The 16354-nt window shown below is 36.6% G+C and overlaps 1 protein-coding gene across 17 annotated transcripts in view; it reads right to left on the bottom strand.

The window, feature by feature from the left end:
* NRXN1 (neurexin 1) overlaps positions 1-16354 on the bottom strand; it is a 1113124-nt gene that overhangs the window by 604754 nt on the left and 492016 nt on the right. For all 17 annotated transcript variants that reach the window (XM_024753585.1, XM_024753584.1, XM_024753583.1 and 14 more), the window contains one exon: positions 5317-5700. In XM_024753585.1, coding sequence (XP_024609353.1) covers positions 5317-5700 — 384 coding nt within the window. The remainder of the gene's footprint in view (positions 1-5316; positions 5701-16354) is intronic.

Below are 16354 nucleotides of genomic sequence, written 5' to 3' on the forward strand. Positions count from 1 at the left end.
CATTGCCTATTTGACATCTCCAATCTGAATAAGATACACACACCAAAAATGAACAAATTCAGCATGTTCCTGCCCCAGTGTTCTCCATCTCAATAAATGGCTTAACACCATTATTCAGACCTTAACCTTTCTGCATTCTCTCTTACCCTCTCTGCCACATCCAATCTATTTGCAAATCTGCAAGTCTTGCAGCCTCTGATTCCAATCCATTTCCTGAATCAATCAGTTCTTGCCGCTATAGTACCTTAGACTCTGCTCTCATGTCTCACCTAGACCACTATGATAGCTCCCTCAATGGTCTCCCTACTTCTACTCTTTCTCCCTATACACAGCAGCCAGGCTAAACTTTTAAATAAGTCGATCAGATTCAATAGCACTTCATTGATTCAACTGTGCACACCCAACCCCACCCCACCTCCACCCTTCACCTCCCCACCCCTCGCCAATAGATTCCCACCACTGCAGTTAGAATAAAATCTGTATTCCTTTTATTAACCTATAAGGTTGTGTGTGATTCGGCCCCTGCCCATCTCTCTGGCCTCAGCTTTTAGCATGTCCTCCCTTGTTTAGTAAACTCCAGCCACACTGATTTCATCTCTCATTCAAGTATCTGCACTTGTGGAGCCTTCTGTCTTAAAAGGTCTCACCCCTAGATCTTTATATGGCTTGTTCCTTCAGCATTCAGGTCTCTGGTCAAATGTTACTCCAGAGACGCCTGCTTCAAATCCTGCTTCTAATTCCCCCTCCAGTTATTCTATATCTACTTACCATTTCTTTTTTTAAATTACCATTTCTGATTTGTTTGTATAGTATAATCTGTCTTTGCCTTTTAGTATGTGACAGTCATTACAGCAGAAGCTGAGCTCTGCTATTCATTGCTCTATCATCAGCCAAGTGCACCAAAAAGCGCCGGGCAAACAGTAGAGCCTCGATAAAATTGACTGAATTGACAATTGCACTTGATACTGAGGATATATGAAAGAGCATATTTCAATTTGAATATCATGCATACATAAATACTCACTAATGAGATTATTTATTCTGTCTATTGTAAGTGAATCTAATTTTGGCAAGGTAGATGAACATCCCTTAAAGTTTACGTTGAAAGCCATAACTGTGCCACAAAAGACAGACTAGGAGAGGGGTCTGTTTACCAAAACAGGGGTCTCATGGCTAAGCACTGACCTAAGTACTGAGAAAATAAAACATGATCCCCTTAAAATATGGTGCTTCTACGTCATATCACATATCTACATCATATTTTTCCAATAAGGTTTCCCTAAAGAAAATCTAGTAGGAGTTGCTCAAAGAATAATTAAAACATGATTGTAAAGCTGTAGTGAATACTAGAAAAAAAAATGCTTCTAGTATAAGCTTAAAGAAATTCGATCTCTACCATTTCTCTTCCTAATTTATAGCCAATTATTGTCCATATCTATAAAGCAACAAATATTTGAATAAAAATTTAAAAGCCATTATCAATTGTTCAGTTACTTTGGTGTTATACAGAGAAAAGGGCGAAAATATTTTTAGTCTTCTCTTATTTAATCTGTAAATCTAGTCTCTATTATTCAACAATCATTTTTTTAAATGATCTCATATTCTTCTATGAAATATAGCTTAATTTGATTGAAAATTAAGTAGAGGGAACATCCTTTTAGAAACATAGATGACTGACAATGGATCATAAATATTGTATGAAATACAATCCAAAGTAAAAAAAAAAAAAAAAAAAAAAAAAAAATCAGTATCATTGGCCTTTAACATTCTCTGAAAAACTGCAGGCATGAAATAACAGTAAAGTAATAAAACTCGAGTGTCTCTGAGTTAATGTTTAATTAGACAAGAAATGGAAAATGCAAAGGTTGTAGTCTAGAGTTGCCAAATAAATGGTAAACAACATTCTGACATTTGAAGGTTATGCTATTTGGCAGCATCCTTTAAACATTCGTAAACATCGCTTAGAACACAAAAGAGTGCTTTAAAAGGCTAATTCTAATACAGTACTTCCCAGCAGGAGAGAAAAAGTTTCAACTCCGTCCCCTCCATCTCCTTCCCCCTTGTCGTTAAGTTTGATAAATTTGCTTTTCTGTGTTATTCCTTCTTGTGGTTTAAAGTGTACACCTGTGCTCAGTTTTGCCGAAAGGCAGTCACATATTGTGGTCAGCGATGAAAATCAGACAGGGAGCCAAATTACATTGCTCTGACATCTGTCCCTCCATCTGCTGGAGTTTTAACAAACAAGTATAAAGTAGACCTCCAATGATACCATATACATACAACCAAGAAGGATTTCTCTGTGACCAAGTCTCCACAAATTCTCAGTTTAAAAAAATAAAGCAGGAGGGAAGGTGCTGAATTCAATTTATATTCAATTGGACATGACTTCTATACGACTCTTCTTTATGGGATCAGTGCACATAAAACAAAATACTATTTTCTTGTTTGCCTAAGTCAGCATACACTCCGATCCTTTTAATAAACTCTTCTGCTTACTTAATGAAGAATGAAGATTTTCTATGTGATTGCAACATCGTTCCCCATGCTGCAATGTCCAAGGACTTGAACATGCTTCTTTATAAATTAACATTTATTGCTCAATAATAGCAAAATAGAAACTTTATAAATGCCTTTTTCTTTTTTTTTTTAAATTTCAAGAGTTGTCAGTCAACTCTTATGTGATCAACAGCCTTATGTGATCAGAGTATATGTGAAGAAGAACCACAGTCAAAGCTCTCTCTTTTGAATTGGAAACCCTGAGGTTGGACATGATCTTGTGTCGACTGAACTAGGGCAGAGCTGGGAACTGGACAGAAGCCAGATTTTGTGGTATTGAGCATGACAAGCATCCCACATAACCCTTGTTCTTGGGAGATGCCACATGTGAGCAGGAAAATTAATTCTGAAAAGCAAAGACTTCTCACAGTACACTGGATAGTCCAGAAACAAAAACCTCACAAAAATGACTATTTTCTCTCCTCAGTACACAACCAACCTGTATTCAAAGAAATCTGCAGAAATTTCCAGCCACCTATCAGATAAAAATGTATGTTGAATCCCAGTGATGAAGTTTGCTACTAAATTCTCATTTGCAAAGCTGCATATGCTTGCCACCCCTCCTTCTAATTACTGCAATATATAAATAGTTTCGCTCCCTCATTCTGGTTTAGGAAGCTCTACAATTTCCATTCTTATTTCTGCCATATGTAGTAGCAGAATATTGCCACAGGGTGGTACACCATGCATATTTAACTGAAGGCCTTTGTAATTTGTGTGACAGTTCAGTTATACCCTTTTCTAGCTTCACTTAAGCAGGAGGCATCAGAGTAAGTGACAGCTCTCTGAGTGATTAAAATGAAAACACCCTGCCGATGCAGGGGACACGGGTTCGTGCCCCGGTCCGGGAAGATCCCACATGCCGCGGGGCGGCTGGGCCCGTGAGCCATGAATCTTAAATCACACAGGTCTGCTAATCTCACATTATACCTAACTGTAATATATCTCGCAAGCTTTGTCACTTTGTTGTTGTTGCCTCCTTTGGGAAATTTCTAAAAACTATACGATACAAACAAATAAACTGAAATTAGAACGGAAAATGTGCAGAGAATATATACCTTACAAACAAAACTATGCAGAAATAATTAACCTCTAATGATTATTCATAGGAATTTCAATTAAGTACTAGGAGAATGAATGAATCTAGGCAATTAAAATATTTATCTATCTATGGACCTATCTCATTGTACAACCCAGAACAGTGATAGTATTTTGGTAGGTAATTTAAGATCATTATTAGGTCATTATTATTGATTTTTATATTGATTAAGCTGATGAACCTCTTTATTGAGATAAAGAATCAAAATCACATTTCAACTTTAGATTCTGGAAAAGAAATACTTGTCTAGTAAGTATTAGCTTAAGTAAATTAAACTATTTCAGGAATGCAGGGTCAAAAAGACTATGTATGGCTTAAAAAATAAATGGCAGGGCTTCCCTGGTGGTGCAGTGGTTGAGAATCTGCCTGCTAATGCAGGGGACACGGGTTCAAGCCCTGGTCTGGGAGGATCCCACATGCCGCGGAGCAACTAGGCCTGTGAGCCACAACTACTGAGCCTGTGCAGCTGGAGCCTGTGCTCCACAACAAGAGAGGCCGCGATAGTGAGAGGCCCGAGCACCGCAATGAAGAGTGGCTCCGGCTTGCCACAACTAGAGAAAGCCCTCACACAGAAACGAAGACCCAACACAGCAAAAATAAATAAAAATAAAATTAATAAACTCCTACCCCCAACATCTTCTTTAAAAAAAATAAAAAAAGTAAATGGCAGGTACTTTTAGGCTAAATGTCTAAGACAGCAATGTTATTTGGAGCATGGGAGGACATGCAACAACTCATCAATATTTTTTCATATTGATATTTTGTTCCATTGTTGAAAATGAGTGACAATGGGTATAGCGACTAAAGCATTTATCTGAAACTCTTGGGTCGATGAAAGAACATACTTAGACATATGTGTTCTGCTATTTCTTCCTTTTGTCTGGTCTACAAATGAGCGGTGACAGCTATCATACTTTACTCTTCCTTTAACCCTATTCTCCTTCTAATGGGAGAAGAAAAAAAAAAATGTAGCTTTGCCTCCTGCAAGAGAAGGAAAAAGAGGCACCCGTTCAGAGCTTCCACAGACACGCTAAGTCTTAATATCAAATTGGTAAAGGAACCTCTACCAATTGGGTCAGTTGGGTCTTAGGCAAAGGTAAGTGCCTTTGAAATTAGGGTACACTTCTGAAAATGCTGGTATAACTTAGATGGTTTAAAGTCACCTTACTCTTCAAATTTCAAACTTGAGAAGGTCCACTAAAGTGAAATGACAGGCTCAGGCAATAGTGTCAGGGAAGCTGCAACTCACAGCTTAGCTTGCTTCGAATGCTATTTTTGACATAGATATTAGCACTAGATGCCAAAAGGATGTCTAATTCATTCCTTTTTTTACTTTCTAGTGTCTTGAAATTAAAAACTGGGCAAGAGAGACAGTGATTGTCTTTGATACATCTTAGGCTCATACCCTAGAGGATCCAAAAGACCCAACTATTTATTTATCCCTGCAATACACTTAAAAAGCTGTGTCTTCCCAGGATCAGGCCCTTTGAAAATCATTAAGGACTCATCAGTAACATACGTCAGGTGTGGCTGCACAGCTTGCAGAGAGTTTACTTCCGCAGAGCATACGTTATGTTTCAATGGTCATTTAAAGTTTGAGGTCCATGCTGAATACGCTTTTCAGCTCAGGGGAGTCAGCAGCTTGGATTTTGGAACCTTACCTCTCTCGCAGGACCTGCCAAGATAGCCTGTTCCGGAACAATCGCAGACATATCTGTTCCACCCATCCCTGCACATGCCGCTGTTTTTGCAAGGGTTGCTAAGGCACGGTTTTGCTGTTTCCCTGGAGCAGGACGGCTTCACTCCAGCAGTACTTTGAACTTCAGCCATTTGCCGGATATCTTTGCTCTGGCCATCAATGAACAAATCTCTTATGCAGCCCACGTAGCCATAGTTGAGCAGCGCAGTCCACACCTCAGTGGGGAAGACGAGGCCGGCCTTATTTTCTGGCAAGCCCCCCAGGTACAACTCGTCATCCAGGTCCAGAATCTCACTCTCTCCAGGAGCAGTGTAGGGCGTGCGCAGAGTGTTGACAGAAATGGTACCTGTTGCAAAGACAAGAGAGCACACAGGTCTTTACAGCGTGCAACCTGTTCTGAATATCACACTTTCTCTCCTTCATCTGCCTGAGGGTGAACTCCTTGAGGGCAGACATTTCTTATTTTTCTTTCTATTCCTGGTGTACTTCCTAGGGAAATGAACAGAAATATGTGGAATTAAATAACTTTAAGAATAAGGAAAACTGTCATTTAAATGGTTCTATCTCACTTTGGGAATGAAAACCAAAGTGTACAGACAAGAAAGAGTGTTTGTCAGCCCCTAAGAGTTCAGGGGAAAAAGGAAGGAAGGAAGGAAGGAAGGAAGGAAGGAAGAAAAAGAAGGAGAAATTGGCATGCTACATCACTCTCTGGAATAAAGTCAGACTCTCTTTGGTTAGTGTTCATTTTCAAAGCAGGTATGCATCTGCAAACCAATGAAAGGTTGTGTTGTGCCCCCATCCTTAACTGGCTTCATTGTTTTTATTGTACACAACACATCGACAGATTATCTATGTCAAAACCTGACTTTATCACACTCAGCTGTATGAATCTATTGCTTAGCCTCTATGGTCTCAGTTTACTCATTCATAATATGGGCATAGTAATATGACCTACTTCATATGAGTGTTAAATAAAATAATACAGGTAAAGTGTCTGGTTTGTAGTCAGCACTACATAAATGCTGTCTATCATGATTCATCACAAGAACCAAGTCAAATTGGGTGTTTACTATTTTTTTTTAAAAACAAACTAGTTACTTACTTATCTAAAAAAAAAACTAGTTACTTATTGACAAGTTGTTTTTTCTTCCTCACTCCAATGTGAGGGGAAAATAACTCTATTAGTTTATAAACACGTGGAAATCCTAGCCTTAAGCATAGGATGAAGAGGTAGACATTCACATGGGATTATTTGAGGATCACAGAAAAAATTATATATTTATGGAGTCCATTAACAGAAGAAAAAAAGAAAGACAGCAGGCATTTTCCTGATCAAAACTTTCATCCTGTACCACCAGATTACTCAAAATTTCACTAATATTCTATCTTCAGAAAGATCTTTGTAAAAATACAAATATGATACCCGAAAAGGACACCACATTGACCCATTTCCAGATTATCCCAGATTTCTTTCTCAGGTCTAGACCATAAAGCAGACTAGGGACCCAGAGTCTAACAAGAGAAAGTGGATTAGAAGCCTCAGGGATTTATAGTGCAGACAAAATGGGAGAGGCCTGAAGACAGAATATGGGGTACAGAGGTAGAGACAGAAAGGGAAGGGAAAGGGTAGTGTGTGTAGAGGGTGGGTAGGAAATTAGTTCTTTCGCCAACTAGCGAAGGCCCACTCCAAATGGAACTATGGCCTGTGGTGAACGTGAAACGTGCATCTAAGCACACAGGGCTGCCAGGCCCTGCATTGTTCCCAGGAGACTCCCAAATCCCAGCAGAGGGGTGCTCCTCGATATGGGCAGTGTAATGGGATCTGTCTTTGTGAGGGAGAAGGGCATGGAAGCCGCTGACGGAGACCTTGCGCCGGCCAAGTCATTAAGAAGACATTTGTCTCTCTAGACTTCCACAGAAAGAAATGGAAAAAGCTCCTAGGGGAGAAACACTCAAAGGCATTGCTATTTTGGCCTTCCAAAGAGGGGGGTATAATAAGGATTTTGGAAGGAGGCAGCAAAAGGGGAAAATGACAAAGTGCTTGTTTTTACTGTTCACATTTGTGCAAGTGTCTAGAAGAAAATTCATTTAGGAACATACAGGAACCGGAAAATCCCACTTAGAAAAATATTTTTAAAATCATTTAGGGGAAATTAAATATATAATTTTGAGAGAGAATGGTGACACTTTTCTAAATAGAATTTCATTACACGCATTTTTAACTGTTCAAAATGCCCTAAGAAGTGAGTTGAGATGATCCCTAACCTCTGCAGCAGCTAATGTAAGTTAGAAAATGATGAGAAAGAGTTAAGTGTTAATGACAAAAGGTAAGGTGGACATTAAAAAAAAAAAATGTGGAAAGCAAAGTGTTGTATGCAATGAACACAGTGACTTTTAGGATTTTAAGATAAAAGAGAGAGAGATGCCAGCTCCTGTTTTCCAATTAGTTCAAGAAGACTTCCTAGAAATGAATACGTCATATTCAGAGACAACAGCTAGGAGACACAGAGCAAGTGAACAATGACAAAGTTTTACAAGAGTGGGGATATATCTTTAAAATATGCAATTTTTCCCATATGCCTTTTTATTCATGGAACAAGCTTGATTTAGCTCAGGGAGGGGAAAACACTTAGAAAAACTGTCTTGTCCTTATTTGTGGTGTTATAATTCTGACACTAAGGATACTTGGAGGATTCCTGAGATGAGGGCATCCGGTGGCTTGCATAACACTCAACTCTGTGTCCTCTGCATAGTTTGCAGAGCTCGGTACACTCTGGAGTTTCCATATTCAGTGTGCCTATACTCTCGGGGCAAATCTGCTGCCAAGTGTTTCAGATACTCATCTATTAAGAGTTTGTCTGACAGAATGGGGTGACTAGGTCTTGTAATTTTTATTTATGGTGCGTTAGTGCCTGCTCTGAACGAAGTATCTAAGTTCAGATATGTCTCTATGAATGTGCTCATTGTGTCCAGGGTAAGATATTCACTATAACTTTGTGATTAGATTAGAGCTTTCTGATCACAACACCTGAAGTTAATCCACAGGTTTCATGCGGTTTACATGTAGCCCAGTGCATACACACACACAGGCACACACATACACACACACACTGAAATAACCGTTTAACAGGAAAGTATTTACCTCTACTACCTCTGAGGCACTCCGATAATGTTTTCTTATTAGATAAGTTTATTAATACAAATGCTAGACATGACCCACCAAACTGATTTCAGAAACAACTAGCAGGCTGTAACCTATAGTTCAAAAAACACTGAGAGGGCACTATCATAAAGGATAAGGTTGTTTTTCTCATAGCTCCTTTTCATCCCTTTGAGAGACAGTTTTACAGTTCTCATGGGAAGAAGAAGCCATGAAAGGTGGGAGAGGAAGCAAAAGAAATATAATCCTAACTTCAACTTCAAGAGGAATTAGCTCATTAATTTGGCCCCAGATTCAAGGTATGGAGTCTCAACGAGCAAATGCATGTATTAGATATTATTCACTGTAATATTCTGCAAACAAACATAATAGAATGGAACAACCATGCCCAAAAATCAGCTACACGTATGCTCTAGATGCTTTGCCAACTGACTTATATGTTAGAAAATCTTTATAAAAGGGATGGCAAAGAAGGGAAAGGGCAGAACTTGAGTGGGAACAGAAATGATTATTTTTATATTTTGAAGATTCAAAGAGTAAAAATTTATTTGAAATAATAATTATATTTTATTACTTAGTCAAACTCAAATAGAGATTGACATGTTAGCCTACACATGTGCAAATATCCTGAAATACTAATATTTCTGGTAAGGGATTTGAATCCCTAATTCCTTAATGATTTTATTCTTGACATGAAATCAAAGGACATTTTCACCCAAGCAAAGGACTCATCATAGAATCACTGAATCCATTTAAATCAATTTAACACTTACAGAGGACACTGAAATTTCAATATTAAGGTTCTCAAGTGCCTATTTCATTATAATCGAGTTATAAAGGTACTGGTTACCAAGAAAACATGAAATGACTATTTCAACCTTATTCATTGATCATTAAAGATGAGTAGTTGCCACAGCTGTATATATCAATAGAAAATAAGTATTTTCCAAAGCTTGGGGTATGACTACATGTAAATAAATATTTAAGAGAAAACAAAAATCTGAGTATATTATTGGTTTATCCCTCTATCTTTTTTCCAGGAACTGCAAATATTGATGTGTTCTCTTTAGAATAGCTTGATTATTTCACACATTTTTACCTTCTTCCACTATAATTATACATGAAGTTTCTGGCAAATTAAACAAATATTTTATGTAAAACATTGCTATATCTGAGCTATTATAACTTGTAGATGGTCGTCATATTTGGGAACTTACTTGGATCAGTGTTTCATGCTTCAGTATTGAAGAATCCGAAGCACCTTGCTGTGCTATTTTGCTTTTAAAGAAATGAAATTTCAGCTAAAAACAAATATATTTGTGTACATAGGACTTTTATCATCTTAATGTAGAAATCACATTAACTTAACATTTAAACCTAGTTGTTTTCATGGCATGTGCAAAAGATAAAACAAAAGTGATAAATAGATAAGGTAATATTTATTTAAGAATATTCATAAGCGTAAATAATATAAATTCACAATTTATGTAAAAGTATACATAAAAGGGGGAAAACTGTTGAAAACAGTTCTTAGTTATAAAAATAGAAATCAGCTTCATGATTTGATCTGGTATTTATAAAGTGTTAGCCTCTACGCTTTTTCTCATCCAGTTTTTCTTGGCTATTCCATTTCCAGAAGATTAGTTTATGGAGTGAAAAGAAACGTGAAGCAAAAGGTGAGATTTAAAATAAGTTAATTTGGTTTCAAGTTTTAAATTACTGCAAAAGTTTAAGTGATTGGGAAATGAGGGGGTAGAAGATAGTGTGCTGTAATAGGAAATGATTTTGCCTGGTCAAAGGAAACCAATTTTCATGTTCTAGCTTTGCAACGAACTAGCTGAGGAGCTTAGCCAGATAATAGATTCATTAGGCCTCAATGTGGCTCTGATGCAAAATAAAGGACTTGACTGGATGCTCACTAAAGTTCTTCAGTGAGTAAAAATTTTTGAAATTACTGCTTAGAATAATTTTAGTTAAATATAAATTTTATCTATCTACAATTCTGCTTCACCTCTCATTGCAGAAGAGAATCAGATTCCAAAAACTTATAAATTTACTTGTCAAATTTAGTATTCTATTAACAAATCCAAACTCAGTAAAAAGGCATAATATAAGTGATAAAAGCAGAATGAAGCACTGATTGCAGGGTATGATGCAAAATGCAAAATACATAAGTCCCATAAATAGATATTAAAAAAAAAAGACAAAATATTAATAAAGGGAGTTTTGGAGTAGTGAGATTATGAATGGATAGTTTTCTTCCTTCCCTACTCTTTCTTTTTCTTTACTCTTTCTTTCTTTTAAGTTTTCTCGGTCTTTTTAAAAACAATTTTATGTACTAGGTTTATAACATGGACTGAATAAACTTTGCTTGAAAACAAAACAAAAAACAATCTTAATATTCTGTTTTCTGCTTATTACTATGTGTTTCCTGCTTACTTGGATTACTGTGAGCTGGGAATTTCAGAAATTAAACAGATATATGACAAAATAAATCTTGGAGCAAAATTTAAAAGTTCGATATTATTTAATAAAGGCCATGAGAGAGGAGAAAAGGGCAACTCATATACTGCAGATAAAAGTGTAGACTGAAACAGTCTGTTAGTAAAATAACCTGTCATTATCTTTAAAATTAAAAATGCAATTAACCCAGCAATTCCAATTCCCAGAATCTATCCTACAGAAACTCTGACCAATATGCATAAACATATAATATGAAGACTTTCATTATAAATTAGCTTAGAACAGTGAAATTTTTTCAAAAGTAAAAAGTTAAATGTCCATCAATAGAGGAATGGTTAAGTTAATATTGATATAGTCAAACTAGGGATATCTGATGTCACTACAAAGAATGGCATAGAAAAAGTTCTCAGTATTTTTTTAAGTCACCCAATAATTGGTGAAGAGTGATCTTGTTTATGTAAAAAAGAAGCTCTACATGTATTTTATATGTGTAATTATATTTACAGATATGCTGGTGCATAGGAAAATATCTGGGAATTTTTCAACACCAAATTATTTTACCTACGGAGGTGGGAGTGAATTGGTTAGGGGAGTGTGTGGCAAAGGAAAACTTTTCACTTGTGTACTTTTTGAACTGCCTGAACATTTTCACCAACAGCACATATTTATACGTTACAGACACGCCATGAATTAAACACAGGTACATGTACAAACACACATACTCGTAGCAATACATGTATACCTATGAGTTTTAAAAATGATCATAGACAATGCTGGGAAGTTGTAAATATCAACCAAGTGATGTGTTTTGCAGGAGTTAAACTACTATTTTGCAGAAATTCCCCAGATTTCCACGCCGCGCTCCACAGTACCGGCCACTGCGGCTGGTGTGGTCAGCTAAATGCCTATTTCTTGAAGATGCACCTGACACCCTAGTCCAGGGTCTGCCCCTTGGCTGGGTGGGCCTGGAAAGGAGATTTAGTGAATTTAGAGAGAGAGGTTCCACCTCTCAGAGTTTGATATTTACCAAGCCCATAAGACCAATGTATAAAATAAGAAGGCCAAGTTATTAATTCTCCATGAGAAATTAACTGTCACAGGATATGGAATGTTTCTTTAGGGAGGTCAATTTATAATCCAAATGTGTATTTATTCATTCACGATGGGAGCTTTAATAATATTAGCCTAGGATGTTCTGACACCCCCGCCCCCATCTCAATTAAGATGACCTGCCTCTATCTCTGTAGCAGGGGTGAAGTAGTCAAGTCCCTTGGGCAGTGCTTAGACGGGTACTGCCAATGTTTGTCTCTGTGACTTTCTTTTCCACAGACACTGTATATGGTAATACATTTGAGTCCTACAACCCTGCAAGCCTGGTTAAGGTGCCTGTGCAAAGCTCTGCTCTGATTCTTAGATGCTCTTTTCACAACTCACAGAGAATAATTTTTGTTACTTGGGTACTTCTGAGTAAAAAAGAGTTTATGACATCATATTAGCCAAATAGTCTGAAAAAGTAAGTTTGTACTTCAATTGTGACTATATAAAATATACTTACATGTTAAAAAACTAGAGGAAAATATGTAAAACTGAAAATGTTTTAAACGGGAGGGGAAGGAAACAGATGACTATCTTTTTTTAAAACACATTCAGAATAAATAAATAAATATGAGGATCAATTTAATAAAATGTAAAATAACTTTATGCAAAATTGACTCCATCTAGTCATTAGCATAGTCAAATAATTGATAAATTATTGATAAGGTATTTTAGTCTTACCGCGGATGGGTAATGGTTTATGGACATGGGTACAAAATAAAGCATTATACATTTACTTAATGTTATTTCAAATGTCTGCAACAGGCTACTAGGTAGAAGCATGGGAGGAATGTTTATAATCAGAGGGCCAATTCAAATCAAGGCCTAAATGGAAAAATCGTCTAATGGTCATTCAAGTAGAAATGCGTAAGAGTGGAGATTCATGAATGGTATACACAGAAATCAGTGCTGGTAATAGATAGCTAGAAAGTGCTGTTCACATCAAACAGTGATTACTATAAACCTCTAATTATGTACTTGGGAGAGAGCCTTTTGCTTTTCCCTCTGTAATTTCTAGTTCTTAAACTGGAACTCTATGACTTCAATTCAAATCTCAATGGCTTCTTAGCTGTTAAATGTGGGCTTACCCATGAATAACTGCTGATACAATCTGCTATACCCTGCTGTACACAAGTAGAATTTGACAAGAATAATGAGTTTTCTCTTTGATTTCAATGTGTAATGATGGTTTGCAAAAAAAAAAAAGACTGGTAGTTTGCTGTAAAAATACTTGAGACGATACGCTTGACTCAGCCAAATAGCTTAACACAAATTTAAACAATATCCATGCCCCAAGAAAACAGTCATTAACCTCCTCCTAATTTTAGCACAATTCATGCTTTAGTTAAATACCTGGTAAGCTGTCTTGTGTTGAGTTTGGGAGCAAAAGAGGTGCAAAGGGGAACCCTGGAAAGGGAGGAAGGGTTGGTAAGAAAATGTTCAGCTGCGCGTCCTGCAAAGTTTGCAGAGTAATGAGCCCCTTCAATCATATTTATTAACTCAGTAACTTAGGGGTTTGGCTCTGTTAAGTAGCTATACCATCTATGGAGCATATCCACTTTTTGTGGCACTCAAACCATACACTCTGATCCACAAAATCAGGCTGGCACTTGGTATGGTTCCTCCTTTGCCAATTTAGTGCAGGATCTGAAAATGCCACTTGTGGCTTAGTCTACTTAGCCTCCCACGGCCCCAGTCATCGACTAAGCTGGCCACGGAAGAAACTACACTGCACGGAAAGACTGAGACCAAACACTCTTAGTCAAAGTTTGGGAAAGTGCTTCTTTCTTTCCCCAGGTCACAGGATGGAAGAAGGGACATATAACCCAATACAATTAATTGTGCTGAAAATGAAGCTCTGGAAAAGTATTCAGATGAAGACAATATTTCTTATCAAACAAAGGGCTCAGGTATCCACCTTTTAGTGAACAAAGGACAGAAGGGCAGGTAACCAGAAAGATGGACATCCTGAGGGACTGTCTTCCTCCTCAGTAGCGTGCCTATCCCAGCCCTCAGAAAGAAGTGAATGCCTTCCCTCAGGATTAATGTTCCTTCTACCTACGTGTTTGCTAAATGATACAGGGAGCTCAGGAACAAGCAGGAATAGCAGTCCTGTTCTCATAAAAGGTTGTCATTTTTGTACGAGGTTTCTCACAGTTCTCTAACAATTGTTTAACTTCCTCACCGCATTTTTTTTTTGGACATCTGGGTTTGGAGGATGGAACTGTATTCATAAAAGAAGGACAGCATCTATTATCCTTTGTTGTTTAAACTGCTTTCAGGAAGTAATGTAATTCTTTAAAAAGTTGTATTTACAACTAGAAGAGTGCTATTATTCTTCAAGAGTAATGATGATGTTACTATTTTTAGAATATTGGGGTGGGTTGGCACTGAGCCATTCACATGTTTTTATTCTTTATTTTTTCTCACACCAAATATGTATTGAGCAACTGTTATTGCCTAAGAAAGCACTGGGATATAAACATAAAGAATATAGTCCCTGTCATACAGGGGTTCCCCTTATAAACTGGGGAATATCAAAAATTCAGTCTGTCTACCAAATACAGTTTTAACACTGTCTCTGATAAGACAGCCAAACTTTATTAGCATCAAATTAATGACCATGGCTTTTAGTCCTATTTACTTTAGTATGGTCAATAAAAGAAGGAATAACTCTTACGTCTGGGCTCCCTCTACTTTAATAATGGAGATAACACGGCTCATTAAATGTTTTTAAATATTCAGCTAAGGGGGATCCCAGGCAAATCAATAGATAATGACCTTCATTGTCTATGAGTCAGAAATCAGCCCACATTGCCCTCTTGTCATATAAACATTGTTTCCCACATTATAGTAAGAGCAATGTTCATATAGCCTCTGAATATAACTGATGTGAAAAATGGATGAAACTAGTTCTTGAAATTCTATGTTTCTTAGTTTTAACTGAGCTATAAATCTTAGCATTTCACCAAGCCTAACTCAGAAATATCCTTTAAATAAAATAAAAGCTAGTATAGCTATTCATTCAATCTTTAAAAAGCTACTTTATACCAAACCAATGCAGTGTGCAAATACAGAACTTAATTAAAATACTATATATAAAATATTAACAGCTGCAGTTATTAAAATTACATTAAGCTCCCTTGAGCTAGGCCAACATAAGGAGCTCTCTTTTTTTCTCAATTTAGTAAAGGCAGAACTTGGTTTAATGAATGAGCATTGCTTTTTATACTGTTTGTTCCAATTCACTAATCTGAAATCATAATCGAATAAAAGTACTTTACCATCAAAACACAACCAAGCATACTAAATCTTTCCATTGGAGTCTGACAAAAATCCCACATTTTGTTTATCTCCTTTCTTACTGCAAATAACACTTTTTTAAGGCATCTCTTTCTTCTTCCCATCCAGCATTGAACTTTGTAAATTAAAGTTGATATTTTCTGCTCTGGCCTTTTCCAATGAAGGAATAAACAGGGCAGTTAATAAATTTTTGGTTATTTGGATGAATTAAAGAGCTCAAACAGCAAAAGTAGATTTTCCTCGGCTTGAGGATTAAGGTATTTATCTGATCCTTACTGTAATAGGTCATCCAAGGAACTTAGGAAACTAATTAATTGCACCACCACTTAAGACTGGCAAGAAATATCCAGGTATAAATCATCATTATCAAATGAATAATGAATGGTTTTATTTTCCTTTTTATATCATTTTGCATTTACTAAAATTTTGACATTAACCATGTATTTCTTCATATAGTTAGAAAATACCTCATTGATCTTAAGTGTAATATTTTTTGCCCCTCTGAACTTCCAAAAGATATCCACTTAGTTAAATTGTTATAGTCTGACTAAAATTATATATATTCTTAAAAGTCATTTTCAAAATTTTATTCTAGATGTATTTCAAGTCAAGTGATAACATCCATAAGTTAATATTTCAAAACACAAGATTAGTTCATGTTCCCATCCTCCTTTTAAGTCTTCTGTCTGAAGGTTCTTAAGTAGTAAATTAACTGCTAACTCTGGCAGAAACAGGCTGGGGGAAGCCAAAGGGAGGCCCTCTACTGCCATATTTCTGTATTCCTATCAATGAAATCTTCTCAGCTTAAATCAGGAAAACAAAGAGGAATCCAATTCCTAATGGAATCAGTATAGTACAACAGACAAAAAAAAAAAAAAATCTTTAAGTCTACTGTCAGTTATCTAAGATACTGGAGAAAAATGACAACATAGCACAGATTGCACAGAATGGTAACTAATCTTCCTTTTGAACATCTTTA

Source organism: Neophocaena asiaeorientalis, unplaced genomic scaffold, assembly GCF_003031525.2.
Source record: "Neophocaena asiaeorientalis asiaeorientalis breed wild unplaced genomic scaffold, Neophocaena_asiaeorientalis_V1.1 scaffold171, whole genome shotgun sequence".
Classification (NCBI taxonomy): Eukaryota; Metazoa; Chordata; class Mammalia; order Artiodactyla; family Phocoenidae; genus Neophocaena; species Neophocaena asiaeorientalis.